General features: G+C 42.2%; 9 protein-coding genes across 9 annotated transcripts in view; 5 read left to right on the top strand and 4 right to left on the bottom strand.

Moving 5' to 3' along the window:
• Positions 1-36: 36 nt before the first annotated feature.
• Positions 37-1,766, bottom strand: V1512DRAFT_266484 (uncharacterized protein). The gene has a single exon (XM_066917105.1). The coding sequence runs from the start codon at positions 1,717-1,719 to the stop codon at positions 79-81; it is 1,641 nt and encodes a 546-aa protein (XP_066769898.1). The 5' UTR covers positions 1,720-1,766; the 3' UTR covers positions 37-78.
• An 88-nt stretch (positions 1,767-1,854) lies between these two features.
• On the top strand, positions 1,855-2,383 carry V1512DRAFT_249328 (uncharacterized protein; the record flags this gene model as incomplete). Its single annotated transcript, XM_066914608.1, has 2 exons — positions 1,855-1,962; positions 2,018-2,383. 2 exons carry the CDS (start codon positions 1,855-1,857, stop codon positions 2,381-2,383), a joined length of 474 nt encoding a protein of 157 aa, XP_066769897.1.
• A 141-nt stretch (positions 2,384-2,524) lies between these two features.
• Positions 2,525-3,388, top strand: V1512DRAFT_266480 (acyl-CoA N-acyltransferase). The gene is made up of 6 exons (XM_066917104.1): positions 2,525-2,840; positions 2,885-3,014; positions 3,057-3,102; positions 3,146-3,174; positions 3,218-3,282; positions 3,330-3,388. The coding sequence occupies exons 1-5, from the start codon at positions 2,566-2,568 to the stop codon at positions 3,230-3,232; spliced, it is 495 nt and encodes a 164-aa protein (XP_066769896.1). The 5' UTR covers positions 2,525-2,565; the 3' UTR covers positions 3,233-3,282; positions 3,330-3,388.
• On the bottom strand, positions 3,112-4,516 carry V1512DRAFT_56243 (uncharacterized protein). Its single transcript, XM_066918436.1, has 2 exons — positions 3,978-4,516; positions 3,112-3,934 (listed from the first exon to the last, which is right to left on the bottom strand). The coding sequence occupies exons 1-2, from the start codon at positions 4,071-4,073 to the stop codon at positions 3,317-3,319; spliced, it is 714 nt and encodes a 237-aa protein (XP_066769895.1). The 5' UTR covers positions 4,074-4,516; the 3' UTR covers positions 3,112-3,316.
• Positions 4,517-4,715: 199 nt separating this feature from the next.
• On the top strand, positions 4,716-5,739 carry V1512DRAFT_254724 (uncharacterized protein; the record flags this gene model as incomplete). The annotated part of the gene is made up of 4 exons (XM_066914784.1): positions 4,716-4,764; positions 4,794-5,122; positions 5,219-5,562; positions 5,613-5,739. The coding sequence occupies 4 exons, from the start codon at positions 4,716-4,718 to the stop codon at positions 5,737-5,739; spliced, it is 849 nt and encodes a 282-aa protein (XP_066769894.1).
• On the top strand, positions 5,667-7,294 carry V1512DRAFT_55891 (putative oxidoreductase,short chain dehydrogenase). The gene is made up of 3 exons (XM_066918435.1): positions 5,667-6,489; positions 6,536-6,929; positions 6,975-7,294. The coding sequence occupies exons 1-3, from the start codon at positions 6,078-6,080 to the stop codon at positions 7,234-7,236; spliced, it is 1,068 nt and encodes a 355-aa protein (XP_066769893.1). The 5' UTR covers positions 5,667-6,077; the 3' UTR covers positions 7,237-7,294.
• A 58-nt stretch (positions 7,295-7,352) lies between these two features.
• On the bottom strand, positions 7,353-8,960 carry V1512DRAFT_211503 (major facilitator superfamily domain-containing protein; the record flags this gene model as incomplete). Its single annotated transcript, XM_066913538.1, has 3 exons — positions 7,353-7,888; positions 7,935-8,791; positions 8,839-8,960. 3 exons carry the CDS (start codon positions 8,958-8,960, stop codon positions 7,353-7,355), a joined length of 1,515 nt encoding a protein of 504 aa, XP_066769892.1.
• A 3,064-nt stretch (positions 8,961-12,024) lies between these two features.
• Positions 12,025-13,874, bottom strand: V1512DRAFT_266463 (uncharacterized protein). Its single transcript, XM_066917103.1, has 2 exons — positions 13,293-13,874; positions 12,025-13,242 (listed from the first exon to the last, which is right to left on the bottom strand). The coding sequence occupies exons 1-2, from the start codon at positions 13,582-13,584 to the stop codon at positions 12,131-12,133; spliced, it is 1,404 nt and encodes a 467-aa protein (XP_066769891.1). The 5' UTR covers positions 13,585-13,874; the 3' UTR covers positions 12,025-12,130.
• A 911-nt stretch (positions 13,875-14,785) lies between these two features.
• The window catches only part of V1512DRAFT_277654 (ubiquitin), a gene marked incomplete at both ends in the record, with an annotated part of 747 nt that continues 537 nt past the window's right edge, over positions 14,786-14,995 (top strand). Inside the window, one exon of the mRNA XM_066917924.1 lies at positions 14,786-14,993. Within this exon, the coding sequence (XP_066769890.1) occupies positions 14,786-14,993 (208 nt within the window). The remainder of the gene's footprint in view (positions 14,994-14,995) is intronic.

The raw sequence follows: 14,995 nt of genomic DNA, 5'->3' as shown, positions 1-14,995 counted from the left end.
TAGTTGTTAGCAAGTCTCAAGGATTCAGAAACTCAGGGTATTGTACCAATAATCTATTACTATTATCGCTCTTTTACATCATGTCGCAGAACTTGTGCTTGAGCTAGAACGAGGATCTGTAATTTCTGTTGGAATAACAACATCCAGAGACTCGGCAAGATTACGAAACCACCATACATCATCGCGATTGCATTTTGCAAACTGCCTTGCTGCTCGGTAGAACTCAGCAACGTATCGATGAGCTGCAATATCATTTGCATGGAATGCTTCAAAAAAACGAGCGTCAAGCAAGCCAAGTCCAACACATATCAGCGACATGACGCGGTTGCGGCCAGCTACAATAAGCATCTTAAACTTTGAGAGCAACCAGCAAGGAATTAAGACGGGAGAAGTAAATGGAAGTGGGTATAAATCTGCCATATCGTCTTCGTCGTATAGCCATCTGTCTTCTTTTGATGGTGGCCTATTATAATTTCCCCATGGCGAAATATTGCCGGGTTTGAATGTCAAAAAACCACTCGCTGAAAGAATGTAGTGCTTTCGGATCGAAAACGGTACAAGGTCTTTAGCTAGCCCCTTTGTGTCTATTTTCAGTCTTGGTAGAGGAAGATCGTAAAACTCGTGGTATACAAAATCGTACGACAGACTGCCTTTCTGTAATGGCCACACGGCTCTCATGACGCAGCAAAGGCCGCGAATCAAGTTAAGCCATTTCGAACCGGTCAAAAACTGCACTGTTGTTTGGGTAGTTGGTATTCCAGCTACTTTCGCTTGGTAAATTGTCGGCAGATTTGCAATGGCATCGAGCATAAAAATGTAGAGCGCTAAAAATGCGGAATCGGCAATTTCTTTGTTCACAGGCTGCTGCAAGAGCACTTTAAGTAGTCGAATACCTTCCACCTGTAATTCTAACCTTCGAGCAACTAAAGCACTACGCTCAGGATCGGGAGCGTCCTGCTTGTCACGGATCAAATAAGTAGCGCTGAATACGAGAACCGCGCATAGCAAATGCTGATTTTTAAAAGCCAAATCGGGCACTTTTTCTTTCCATATGTTGACGCCTGTTTCGTGCATAATCGAAATTGAACTGTTAACGTATAGAGTGTAGATGTGCATCAATTTAAGATCTTCAACTGTCAATTTGAACCCAGCCGCTGCTGCTCCAACTATTCCGTTGTTGTTCCCGGTTATTGTGGAGCCAAACTGAAAAGCCGTGCCGGCTGGTCGCTCGGCTTGTGTGTGTAAAGTTGCCGAAGTTACTAACTCATCCAAACCAAGACTTGAGCGAGCCATTGTAGACACTTTTTCGTGTATTGAGATCGGAGGTTGAAAAGAGCACGGAAGGGCAAGATGAGCACAATTTCCGCATTGAGGATGAACTTCGTCGCATTTTACTCGTCTTCGCTTACATGTTCGGCATCCAGTCCGAGACTTGCGATGTGCTCTCCGTTTTACCGCTCGACCGTCAACCTGCTGTGACGAACCTTCGCTGTCTTGAGCCGGATCATCCTGCTCTTGAGAAACTTTGAGTTGTATTGGCTGAGACCCTGTAGTCTGTGCTATATTAAAGTCGTTTTGAAGGGTTGCGTCGAAGTTTAAGAAAGTTATGTCTGTGGGGAAGATGTAATGCTGAGCTGCGTCAGTGAAATCAAGACCGTCAAAATCAAATGTATCAAAAAGAGGTTGAGTGGATTCTCCCGGTCGCCATGAGTCAGTCATTGTTCATTTTGCTTGTGACAGTTTCTGTGAATGTCAGCTAGTTTGTGATATAATGTTGGAGTCGAAGTGAATGGATGAGCCGCATGGCACTTTATTGGTAGGATAACTGTTACGATAATTTCTACATATTCGAAGATGCGAGTACCAACGGAAAGTGCACGAATTCGAGGTAGGGTACTAGCTTTAATTGTCGGAGGTGGATTTGGTCTTTGGCTGGGTGCTAAGATGATGCCATATGAGCTGGTGAGTGACTAGTTAAAAGACAGAATTAGATCTTGAGCTTATGCAAAATTGAAAGATCAAAAAAGAGCCAGTTGATCTAAATAATAAAGATAAACCATTTTTAAGTGTGAGAATTGAAGATACGAAACCATTAGAATTGAAACAAAAATACAAAGACGAGCTATTTAAGATGGAGGTTGATCGAATTGTAGCAGAAATGAAGGCACAAAAAGCAACAGAAGCAGCGAACGAAACTGACGAGAATCTTGAAAAGAACGTGAGCGATCAAGTGGAAAAAGTATTTCAGCAGAATCCACAGTTAAGGAATGATATTTCCAGTAATTTGGATAGTTATTTAGAAGGAGAAGTGACAGATACCAATCCTTTAGAGAATCATAAATCAGTCTGGCAAAAAATTACTTCGGGTTTTGAAAGGTCATAGTGAGTATGAATTTATGTTGTAAAATGGTAATGATAATAAGGTAACTAAATAAATAAATATTGTATATAATAAATACTTAATTTATAGCAAATAAAATGAATTGTCCACAAAAGATACCAACAATTAATTTGTACAACTTCTGCGGCGTACGTTTCGTTAATACGTTCTATGTATGAATTACAATGTCATTATTTCCCGAATCTTTCATATCACCAGAGGTTGCTACTCAATTAGCACCTGAATACATTTTGAGATCACTAAAGGCATCTGATTATCACCATAATGTGCTAAATGTACTCAAAGATCTAACTACAGTTGGCGACATTTCTGAGGCAAAATTCATTGAACAGTGTGAGTTCATGCACTCCAGACAGGGCGAGTATTTCATGATTGTCATTGAAAAGATTTCGACCGGTAATGTCGTCGCTGTTGGTACATTACTAGTCGAGCGTAAATTGTATGTTTATTGGCGTTGCTGTGACACCCGTTTTGACCACATAGTATTCATGAATGCGGTCTGGTAGGACATATTGAAGATATCGCAGTCGCAAAATCAGAACAAGGCAAAAGCCTCGGTAAGAAAATTATTGCGGCTTTGGACTTTATTGGCCAGAAATCTGGCTGCTACAAGGTAATTATTTCGTTTCATGATTTTCAATGCTAACTGAACAAGAACATTCTTGACTGTTCACCATATAACGAGCAGTTCTACGTTAAATGTAAGCACTTCTTCATTTCTCTGAACCAACGACTGACTTCCAGGTGGCTACTCAAACGTGGGCTTTGAAATGGTGAGAATATTGTCAAATCATTCCGAATATGCTAACAAAGTAGACCAAAAGATTCTAGTTCTTAATATTTATCACATCATAATACTTTATAAAAATCCGTTCACCCATGTATATAACCCATATTCCAGAAACTCTAATATAACTAAGGCAAGTAGTAAACTGCTGATGTTGTAATATTTACAGCATACGTTGAGTTCGTGGTATTGAACACACCCCAGTATGGCTTTGCATCTTCTGCTACGGCCGGAGCCGGAGCCGGTTCCGGATTCGAGTCTGCATTTGGTCCTGCTACAACGGGTATAGCAGAAACAGGTACGTTGCTCTCTGTACGGCCCCTCATAGACGACCCTAATTTACCGACAGTGGCAGCAATCACAATGACAGCAACCACAATCAGAGCGATGACTCCGACTGAATACAGCTTTCTTCGTTTCATTCCAAACAATCGCGCACGATGATACCTTTCCGAGTAATGCGAATCTCCCATCCCTGCATTCTGCAATGCGTATGCAGTTGTAGGGTCGTATCCATGCGACGAATACGCTTCTGGCTTTGGCTCTGGATCGCGAAAGGGATCCGCGCCCGAATCATAAGTTCCATACGAAGCAGAAGGCGCGACTCGGGATTTTGGACGAACGTTGCGCGCCAAATCGCCCGCTGAAGCCTGAATCGACGGCAGGTCGGTATATCGCGATGAAGCCGACGGGCTTATACGCTTCTCGTTGTCCTTTACAAGGCGCACATCTTCTCCATCGTCATACTTAATCTTAGAGACTCTGTTGCGTTCAAACACGACTACTTACTGGACTAGTCAAATCCTGTGATTCACGAGGCTGGTACGGACTAGACTCGTCGGCCGGAAGAATAAAAGGGTTGTTATTATACAAATCTTTACTCATTGTTATAGCAAACGGCAGTTAAACTGTTGGCGCGTGAAATATAGCTGCAGTAGACCGTGTTTTATGCCGCCAGTCCCGTTGCATGCAGCAGAGTCAGATTCTTTAAACTTTAATCACGGTATCAACCCTAAGCCTCAAACTTTAGACTTTCACGTGATTTGACATAAAGTTTCGAACGATTTATTTTACGTTTCGCTTAGCTCTTAATGCTGTTCCACCACATCTCCGTCGCCTACACAGCTATCTCTTCTCTGAGACCAGCACATACTTTGCAAGTGGCGTGTCTACATACGATTATGTGCAGTATAGTAAGTTGCTTCTCTGGTGATGACACCAGCAAGATTTGACTGGTTAGTAAGCACTCTGGACTTGGAGAGATCAGAATGTATTTCTAGTGTGCGGCTCATCGATGATTTTTGGTTTTAAAGTACTTTAAACAGTTACTTTATTACACGACATAAATTATTGCATCGTTGTCACGTCACGGTCGCAACTAATAATTGTCCCGACTCGACTGCATGGCGCTTCCGTCGAGCTAGCGGGCGCTGTATATGGCGTTCAACCTCGGACTAATTGCTTAAAAGTAATGAGCGTCGTGTCTTCAACGACGTGCTTTGTTTCTCAAAACTAATTGAATCAAATATGCAAAAAAGACTACGACCTCATGAAGATTTAACATTAGAGGCCTTTAGTGCGCCATTTGCTGTGACAGGACTGCAGCCTGCAGTGACTGGGATTGGCCTTGTTTATGGCGTAAACTAGCATTCTTAACATTATTGGTGTCATCGGACACTCTCAACCGTCTGTCGACAGAGACAGTTTATACGGGTCTTCACTTACTGTTCATCACAGAATTACTTCGAGTATCAATCACACAGTGTCGCACTCATTTGCAAACAACTTTACATAAGACAAGAGGAGATATGGCGAAAGAAGTCGTGTTCATTACCGGTGGATCCCGTGAAATTTGTGAGGCTCTTGCACTGAGGCTTGCAACTAAATCTAAAGTCATCATTATTTTTGATCTTGCGCCCTCTGCCATCTATTACGTATGTCAACAAATTATTTGACTATTTGTGCTTTTGCTAGGTCAAACAGCCAGCAATGTGTATTTTTACCAATGTCACTTACGCAATTTAGAACAGATCAACTCGGTTGCTGATACAATCAATAAAGAGCATGGAAATTCTACAGTGCTGGTGAACAACGCCGGTACAACAGTATGGCAGTATGTGACCGATATGAACGAATTTCGACTAAGGCGGCGACTTTTGGCGTCAACCTCATTTTGCACTTCTTTACAGTCAAACCTGCCTGCTATGGTCGTGGCTAATAACGGCCATATCGTCACTCTTCCAAGTATTGCTAGTTTCGTCACCCCAATACATATGCTTGACTGCTGTGCCACAAAAGCGGGAACACTTGCGTTTCATGAAGGTCTTGCTTGCGAGTTAAGAGAAATATACATAACGCCCAAGGGCCGAACAACGTAAGTGTATCTTCAATTGTCAAGCTAACAAGAACATTAATTGTTTTCAGGATTGTTCACACAAATTGGATCAAGACTGCAATTGCAGCAACGGTTGTTGAAATTGACGAGATTCACGAATTTGTGCTCAATGTAAACAACGTGATTGATGCCATCGAAGACTTTGGATTGAGTTGAGTTCAATTTGGAACGACTCATCAGTTTAATCTTGCCTCGTATGTACGTATTTATGGTATCGGAACTTGCCGGTGCGTACAGTAAACTCTATTTTGTACGCACTTCAAAAACAATCAACTTCGATCGGGTTTAGAGCAAACATGACTTCTAACAAATAAAATTAAAACGACTGCCTATTTAAGTTAAGTAAACTGACTAGTCATTTTATAGAGAAATTGAGCTGTCTGTAATTGCGGCTGATGGGCTATTGCTGGATGGTGTAAACCGCTCCAAAAACTAATTAAAAGCTGCGGCTTCTCGGTCTATCCTAGCAAATTCAAGATCCTCCGCTGAAAACAATGCCACTGCTCATAAAACCTCACGAAGGATACACACTTGAATACGTTTTTGCACCTTTGAGACTGACTTTGTTCCAGCCACTTCTGACCGGTGCTACATTATTTGTGCTTACAAAAAAGCAGTCATGTCTGGCAAAAGTCATGTCTCCGAGCGCAATAGCTCGCATTACTACAAACGCGATTGTCAAGACTGTTGGTGTACTATTTGCAATCGGCTTACTCAGAGTATTTAATCACACGATGACAAGACGAGCTGTGAACAACAAGCTTAAGGATGAATGGAAATACGGTGAAGAAATCATCGTCATCACTGGCGGTTCCGGCGGTATAGGTGAATCTATTGCATTAAAAATGGCCCCCTACTCTAAAGCCGTCATTGTGCTTGATTTGATGCCATCAGGCAACAAATTGCGTAAGATTTCTGTCACTGTAGACCAAGAAGTCATAGTAACAAGTAGCCGACAATATCTATTTCTATCAATGTGACATTACAGATCCTTTGATGGTGATTAATGTTGCAAACAAAATCAGACAGAATCACGGTGACCCAACTGTTTTAATTAATAACGCCGGTACCAGCTCCTCCCAATACATCCTCGACATGGACGAGGAGCTCTACCGCCGCACCTTCGACGTCAACATCATCTCTCACTTTACACTCACAAAACAGTTTCTGCCTGCTATGATTGAAGCCAACCACGGCCACGTCGTCACTCTGGCCAGTGTAGCAAGCTTCTTGTGCTCAGCGCGTATGATTGATTATGCGTGCACAAAGGCAGCCACTCTTGCGTTTCACGAGGGCCTCTCCTGCGAGCTCAGGCAAATCTACAACGCGCCGAAAGTTCGCACAACGTAAGAACACTGTGTATGTACCTTACATATCCGTTAATACTGCAGTGTCGTTCACCCATACTGGGCCAGAACCAAAATCGCGGCCGCCGTTATTAATGGACCAAACTTCAAAGATTTTGTGCTTGAACCCGCCACCATTTCAGACAGTATCGCACAGCAGCTTCTAAAAGCAGAGAGTGCACAGTTGATTTTGCCCGGAAGATTTACCTTTTTAGCACTGTTGCGTGGACTCCCGACCTGGCTAGCGCGGGCAATTGTGCCTGCTCCACCCATCAGAGCTGGCCCGAAGTCAGGTTTGAAGTCATGATTCGTTCTGCTTTTACAAAACGAGATTAATCATACAAGCATAACAAATAAAATTGCCACGTTAACTAAAATAACGTTTCTGGAACCCTAAAGCCCTGAAATTATCAGGCTAAATCACTAGTGAATTCCTTCGCTAACTGATTTGGCCTCAACCGATTCTGACCGCCCCACACTCTCCTCCTCGGTCGCATCATTGCTGTCTCCATCCAAACTTGACTTCTTTTTTGCAAACACAAACCCACCGGTGAAAAGCACTGCAGGGATTGCTGAGAATGCGCTGATCAACCCGAGTGTCCACGTCACTGTGTTCCACCCATGCGCCTCGGCAACAAATCCAGCTTGCAGTGGTCCAAACAAACTGCCTGCCGAGTAGGCAAAATTGAAAAGACCAAACGCTTGTCCGTACGCACCACCTTTACCGAAAATGCCAGGACAATTCTGCTCGGCTGCCATGACACAAGTTGAGATCTCAGTCATTGTGGCAGGGAGAAGAAGAGCAAGCGACAAACCAAGCAGCGACACAATTGCAAACAGCAAGACTATCTGCCCAACATCATTTTCTTTGGGCAACCGTAATAGTATCAAGAACGGACATGTAAGCACCAAACCTAGTGTCAGAGGCCACCGAGGACCTTTCTTATCAACCCATAAGCCTAATTCGTGAGCTTTATTCCAGCTTTCATTCAACAAAAAACACACCAACAGCTGGTGCTATCAGCGATGTGATAGCTACGGGAAGAAATATTAATCCAGAGCCCAGAGACGAAAAATGAAACACGGTTTCCGTGTGTAGAGGCAGAATAGAATCAAGAGCCGTCATTACCCATGCCACGATGACACTGATGAACATCACATTCAACATGCGGCCATTACTTAAAAGCCTTACTGCTGGAAGAAGACCGCTCCTTTTTATAACTTTAACCGGTTGCGTAGAGTCTCTAGAAACAGCATTTTCTGTGTTCGTTTGAAATGCTCCCTCGGCTGAGCTACCAGCATCAATAATATCTTCAGTTTCGCCTGGCTTTTCAGAGTCTGCTTTATACTTAAGCACATCTTTTTTTTCCAGCATAATTAGTCGCAGCACAATATCGAACGCAATGACAGCAAATACAACAGCAAACGTGGCGTAATAACCTGCTCTGTCATATATGATGCCGCCCAATAGCGGACCCAAAAACACGCCTAAGCTCATCGCTAACCCGATTATACCCATCACCATTCCGAGTTTTTCCTCCTCAAACGAGTCTGTTACGAGAGCGAGCCCGACTGTCCAAACACATGCAGCTGACATGCCTTGTAGCAGCCGACCGAGCACAAACACCCACAGGACTCGCGCAACACAAAGCATAATTGATGATCCCAACAGTGCAACTAAACCAATCATCATAAACCGTTGCCGCCTTTGGTACACGTCAGCCAGATAACCAAATAGTGGAGACGAAACTAGCAAACCAGCTGCATAGCAAAAGAGAGCAACACTTATACTTCGTTGCAGAGAATCTTGTGCTACTCCCATACGCGAAGCAAGAGCATAAGGCACAACTGGCACTATGATTCTATTCAATTTCAGTAAAGTGTCATGTGTAAAAAAACACATGCTTACCCATAGAGGAAAACATCTGTAAACACCGCAAATGAAACTGTCGTCATAATCATCACGCTGGAGGCTCTTTTTTCAAGCAGTAGAGGGCGTTTATTGACCCGCAAAAGTTTTTTGAGCGCCATGACTTTACCAAGAAGAAAGACAAATAGAGTGGGTAGCAATCTGCTATTTATTAGTCGCTTGATGCTCGTTTTGACTGCCCTAACCCGATGCTCTTTGTGCTCATTATTGTGCCTCCCCGGACCAAGTTCCCATGTTGGCTTTTAATGTAGATTGTTGCAAACTACGCGCATTCATTAGTTGCAAATCAATAAAGTGCACAATAAAATGTGAGGACATCAATAAGACGTTTCGTATTTCACGCCGTATACTCCAGTATTATTCCTGTTTCGGAAACTTCGTTTTTTTCGTATTCGTGTTATTCAACGGCGCCGCACGTCACGACGGCCTCACCGAATATTAACTATGAGTTAGCTCTCGGATTCATCTCGAGTTGTCTTGCTGTCTATTCAAACTCAAAAATAATCCCTAATTTATAAGCTTAGCAATACACTTGATGCTGCTTTTTTTGGCTGATAGTTTTTTAAAATCAAAGTGGCTAGACGGTGCTTAACGACCAGAACAGTGTGAAGACGTTATCGCATTTGCTACAGGAATATGGATGGTTTATGTCTTGTGGGGTCAGGTGTTATAAATTTTGCTGCTGAAAGATAATGCGCGTTAGATGTTTAATATTGGAAAGCAAAAAAGCGCTGACGACAGTTTGATGGAGCGCTAAATTATGGTGAAGACGGGACCAAGACTACTTTTTCGAGAACGCATCGATCTTGGTCCAACATGACATTCTTTTGCATGCTAATTTGTCTGTGGTTTTACCAACAAGCTGTAATTTTAGTTGTAGGTGATATATGTTCCTTGGCAAAACCATTTGACAAGCATATGTGTTTAGTGTCATGGTTATATGGCTTCTATGGGAGGAGAACGTGTTTACGTGTTGGCCTGTTTAAAGTAACACATTTTCGGAACTTCTTAAATTTTTGTTGAAGCGTTGAATTATTGTTGTATCGATACTGCCAAATTGAGAATTCAAAAGTAGTTGCTTAATAAGTTACGTATATGCGTCGTATTAGCACATGTGTGCAAGTATTTCCATTGTATTTCAAATTTGGTCAATTCACAATGTCAATAACAACAAACATGATATAACACAATTATAAAGTATTTAGTAATCTGGCCTACAAAGACTTAAACGGCCATCTTGAGAATTTCCGGATCAATTTGTTGAAATAGATTAGTACCAAACCCGTCGAACGTACGCTACTAAGGGCCAGTTCTAGCCCTGACCCTTACACAGGTACCGAGCCAACTTCACTAACCGCCTTGGGATTTTTGCGTACGATGATAACGGCGGTTTACGTACATCCGGTCTATTTTTAGCTAAGCCGTCTCTGCTCTTTTTCAATACCTTTTACACCAACTCCTTCTGCAAGCTTGTAAATTTCTATTTGTGTGTATTCCCACTGCATCTTCTATGACATAAAATAATCCATATATCAGACCAATAATCTGATGATTTTCGAAATAAATGAAGGGCGTGTGAACTTGGTTTTCTACTGATGTTGAAAGCCGCATATGATAACCCTAAGCCGTAATACTGCGTTCAGTTGGATTTTCCATCTATGGCTGACACTTAGACAACCCTAAATGATCTGGAAGAATGGTGTTTTGGGCTGTTTCGGTCGCTACTAATCTTGGTACTGGGCGATTTTCGGTCACTTTCGGTCACATATATGGTAGCGTTGTTATGTGTTTGAAACCATCTTGAACCCGAATAACAATAGAGGAAAGCTCCTTTTAGGCATTGTTCGTCCATATTTTAAACACGCTCCAACAGGGTTTGCTAAAGTCTGGAGTAAATTATCCTCGCCTGAACTGGCGAGAACGTGGACGAGTCTTTGGCTACTATGACAGTTTTATAAATATAATTAAATTTTTCTCCGCTATTCTGAACACTTTCCATAGGTGCAGTGCTTTTCTAGGTTGCCGTAAAAATTTCAAACCATATTGTTGACTTTTGCTGCATATAACCATTGGTACAAACCCCATTTGTTCTTGGACATCACACTAACCTGTTCGAATTAACCGTACAGGCGTATTAAGGGCGTCAAGTTCAAAAAAAAAAGTGCCGCTGTACTTTCTTGCGTACATTTACGATGACAAACACTTCACTTTCACTATGCTTTATTCAAAACTCAAATTACGGCGAGCCGCAATTTGATGTCGAGATTTAAATTACTAAATGACACAGCTGGTTTTACCAACAATGAAGCGAGCAAAGAGACGTCGCCTACAAGATAGCCAGGTGTTAGAAATATGATTACCTGAAAATTCCATGAGAGATCTATTGTAATACTAGGGATGAAATTATTGCATGGGGGCAGTGACAATTATATTGCACTGCTTCAAGATGGTTCTATCAAATCTGGTATAATCAAGGTAGTAAACATTAGGTGTCGCGGTTTAAATTGCTGAGTCACACGGTAATGCATGTTTTGAAATTTCATAAACCAAAACACTTCCACCTGGAAAGTCCGGAGAGGGTTGTCCACTTAGTGTTTGTAGACAAAAAACTTGAAGAGATTGCAAAGCGAAAATTAGAACCTTTAGAGAATTAAGGCATTATCATCGAGAAGCAGCCACAAAAATTCAGCGGAAATTTCAAGTTCATTCTGCAACAGTCAAGCATTCATTCATGAACAACCCTGGCGCAGATTATGCAATAGAAGCCGGAGTACAGATTAGCTGTGGGTTGGAAGATGGCGACATCAGGATTTTAAACCACGACAAAATTCGGGAAGCGTTTTAGAAGAGCACCGACCAGATCATTTCGTTAGTGAACAGTTAAATAACGGCCACTAATCAAAATTGCAAAACTGGTTGGAGGTTATGGTGACTCTGATTTTTTGCATGCCTCTCTCAAGGAACGAGTCCCAACAGAGTACCGGGAATACGTTGTACCACCAATGGATTCACATGCTGTTGTTATGAAAGGGGAAGTTGTGACTGGCCTTTATGACATCATGTTAATTACCGCGTTGCACGTCAAAACCATTGTATGTTGAACCACGTTCCGTTTGCTTCTGAATATAATGAGGATTATAAGTTTCGGCGTCCAGATGGCAGAGATTGGTGTGATAAAATCGCAGAAACGATGATTGTAATTTTTATTTAAATAAATATAACAGCTACAACAGAGCAAACTCATCTTATAATCTGTTTTCATTGAATACTATCATTTGGTGCGGTAAGAATAATAAAGATAAATACCTCGCTCAAGTCCACCACCATATCTTGTACCGGAGCAATCAATTTTGCGGCCAGCACCAGCCCACGCCTCAGAATTGCCCATGTCCATCCCGAGCATGTGCCCACTGCACATAGGCGAGTGAGCGTGATCCAGCGCGTCGCACTCTTCCTTAAATATCCATCCACGCCGACCCTGACCTAAAACAACAACGTAGTTTGGTATTCGCGCGTCAACCAGCTTCGCGAGAATCCGCTGCGTATCAAATTCCCAAGCGAGAATATGAGGGCATGCTTTGAACAATCGCATATCGCCCACAACCCAAAGATTAGTATGAGGATTGCCAGTCAAGTCGAGGTATGTAACTGCGGTGCGGCGAGAGAAGGTCTTGATCAAGGCGTCGATTGAAAGGTCTGCGTATCCTAGCGATACTTCTTCCAAATTCTCGGGCAACAACGCCAAATGCGACTCCTCTACAGGCAGACTGCTGAGATTAAGATGCCGAACCTTACAAGACAAAGACTGCAGCAAACGCGTAATATCTTCCGCGGTTAAATCAGTTAGTTGGAGAGACAACCACGACAGTGAACCAGACGTAACACTGAGATGTGTGGTCAGAAAGCACACAATGTCTTTACCACGAAGAGACCTGCATTTCGATAGCGACAGATGCGTGATGCGTGCAGTTGCGGGAATTGACATCAGAGCGGTAATTGATATTTGCGCATGCGTCAAATCTAATCTAGCTAGGTTGCCCAGCTGAGGCAATAAAGATTCATAAACACTGCGAGGTATAGCAACGCATTCGTGGAAAGATATACGAGAAAGACTGGCAGAGGGAACAAATGTAGTATTCATTAATGCATCTGAAAATACACTACCGCTTGCACCACAAAAATCAACAGCTTCGAGATGACTTAGTGAAAAAAGGGAGCTAATAACTGATCTGCCTAGTTCATCTTCAATCGATTCAGATACAAGAAACTCCCGAAGATTAGGACTTCTTTGTAGAGCATCAGTAATTGTAGATGAAGTCACCATTTGAATTTCGCGGTTCATTTTCCGTGTACGGCCAAGTCCGATAGAGGTGAAGTCGGAAACTAAACCGAATTAATGTCCATATTGGCAAAAAGCTTCATGTTGCTCATACAGTCAAGACAGCGGACAAGGCGACCCAGATATGGGTATGTAATCAACTGATAACGAAAGACATCGAATGCCCGTGGGTGACCAATGTGGACATGGGAGTAAAGAGCTGAGAGGCCGAGATCGTGAAAGCGATGACAGACCGGGAGTACATTGCGCGTAAAACTAGCAAGCCTTTTTGTTAGATGAACGCGATGTTTATGAGAGGAAGAATAACAGTTGTCAGTAGTATTGTCAGCATGAACAAGATCAAGAATGTGTTCAATAAGCTCGTCAGGAAGATTAAGCAAGTTCATGCCCTCAAAGTATTTAGTAGAGTCAGAAGAGAGAAACAGTACAGATTGCAGCAAACAGTGGGCTAGTTATAAGTTTACAGTCCACTTAATAGGTAAGAGGAGTAAGAGTCATGAGGTCGACAGGAAAAAAAAACTGAAAAAAGAAGGGCTTCTCCGCTTTTGACGAAGTAAAGAAGCTTCAAATCAAAGCACGTCAACTCTCGGCACCTCGGAAAACCCTGAACATAGTGGCGTCGAGAGTTTAATACTGGTCTTTGCTTCATTTTTGCGTTTTTTTGCGGGTTACGAACTTCATTTTGGACCGGACCGAAAAGTTTGAAAATCAGGAGGCGGACAAAACACGTGCGGCGCCGACAATGACGTAGATTTGATTCAACCACCAGCATTTTAAAATCTGTTGAAGTCGCTTTATTATCTCGGTTCATAATGTTGAGTATCAATAAGAGTTCAATGATTATTTACGTGCCATTCTGAAAATAAATCCCAGACAAACTCTGACTAAAACCGGGTTGACAGACACTAGTCTAAAATATGGTAGACTACGGCATAAGACGCAACTTCTGATCTCAATGCAAATACGCTGGAGAAACAGCATTATTATTTTGTACAACCATGTTATATTTTTATTTTAACCTGTCAGAAGAGCAGCTGTTAAAAATATATATAAAACTGCCTTGAATCTGTCACTAGGAATGTTAACTACACACGGGCAAAAGCTGAGAGCGCTTCCGATGTCAAAGTGCAATTACATCTATAATTGAATTTATTAACGGTTCTAGTTTGAGCCTATTTTTAATCTGTTTGTATACACTTCCTAATTCACGAACAAATCAGATATCAAATCAAGCGGTCGCTTAAGAGTTGTAGACAATGCTGAAAGCATTATGACGTACGTGGCACACTCACTGTGGCGAGGTCTGCCATATCCCCTCTCTTACATGCATAGCCTGGAACCAACGAGAAACCTCAAGTATTTAAGCATTATAGCGTATATGCCCTATACGCACAACAATATTTTAATTATCAACGTAAATGTCACAACATACACAATTAAACGCTGAACTTCGCGCCTGATTAGGGTTTGGTCTTGCCACTAATTGCTCATACTATATAAACACAGCCAGCCCACCACCTCCTTTCCCTCTTTCCATACACTAGTTGATACACATCAGTTCATCTATTTAAATTTATTTTAGTTATAATGCAGATTTTTGTTAAGACTTTGACTGGAAAGACAATCACCCTTGAGGTCGAGTCTTCGGATACCATTGACAATGTCAAGTCGAAGATCCAAGATAAGGAAGGTATTCCCCCAGACCAACAGCGGTTGATCTTTGCTGGAAAGCAGTTAGAAGATGGCCGGACGTTGTCTGACTACAACATTCAGAAGGAATCTACGCTGCACCTCCGT

This window comes from Lipomyces arxii, assembly GCF_038497795.1.
Source record: "Lipomyces arxii strain Phaff 12-163 unplaced genomic scaffold V1512scaffold_19, whole genome shotgun sequence".
Classification (NCBI taxonomy): Eukaryota; Fungi; Ascomycota; class Lipomycetes; order Lipomycetales; family Lipomycetaceae; genus Lipomyces; species Lipomyces arxii.
Note: the sequence above shows the minus strand (reverse complement) of the source record. Positions and strands in the feature narration are given on the sequence as shown.

Bases quoted from the DNA above. Each gene is read 5' to 3' on its own strand.
- V1512DRAFT_266484 (XM_066917105.1), bottom strand. From the start codon at position 1,719: ATGACTGACTCATGGCGACCGGGAGAATCCACTCAACCTCTTTTTGAT.
- V1512DRAFT_266480 (XM_066917104.1), top strand. From the start codon at position 2,566: ATGTCATTATTTCCCGAATCTTTCATATCACCAGAGGTTGCTACTCAA. The intron at 2,841-2,884 runs GTATGTTTATTG...TTGACCACATAG, and splicing joins TTACTAGTCGAGCGTAAATT to TATTCATGAATGCGGTCTGG. The intron at 3,015-3,056 runs GTAATTATTTCG...TAACTGAACAAG, and splicing joins AGAAATCTGGCTGCTACAAG to AACATTCTTGACTGTTCACC.
- V1512DRAFT_56243 (XM_066918436.1), bottom strand. From the start codon at position 4,073: ATGAGTAAAGATTTGTATAATAACAACCCTTTTATTCTTCCGGCCGAC. The intron at 3,935-3,977 runs GTAAGTAGTCGT...TCTAAGATTAAG, and splicing joins CACAGGATTTGACTAGTCCA to TATGACGATGGAGAAGATGT.
- V1512DRAFT_55891 (XM_066918435.1), top strand. From the start codon at position 6,078: ATGCCACTGCTCATAAAACCTCACGAAGGATACACACTTGAATACGTT. The intron at 6,490-6,535 runs GTAAGATTTCTG...AGTAACAAGTAG, and splicing joins GCCATCAGGCAACAAATTGC to CCGACAATATCTATTTCTAT. The intron at 6,930-6,974 runs GTAAGAACACTG...TTAATACTGCAG, and splicing joins GCGCCGAAAGTTCGCACAAC to TGTCGTTCACCCATACTGGG.
- V1512DRAFT_266463 (XM_066917103.1), bottom strand. From the start codon at position 13,584: ATGAACTTGCTTAATCTTCCTGACGAGCTTATTGAACACATTCTTGAT. The intron at 13,243-13,292 runs GTATGAGCAACA...AATTCGGTTTAG, and splicing joins CCTTGTCCGCTGTCTTGACT to TTTCCGACTTCACCTCTATC.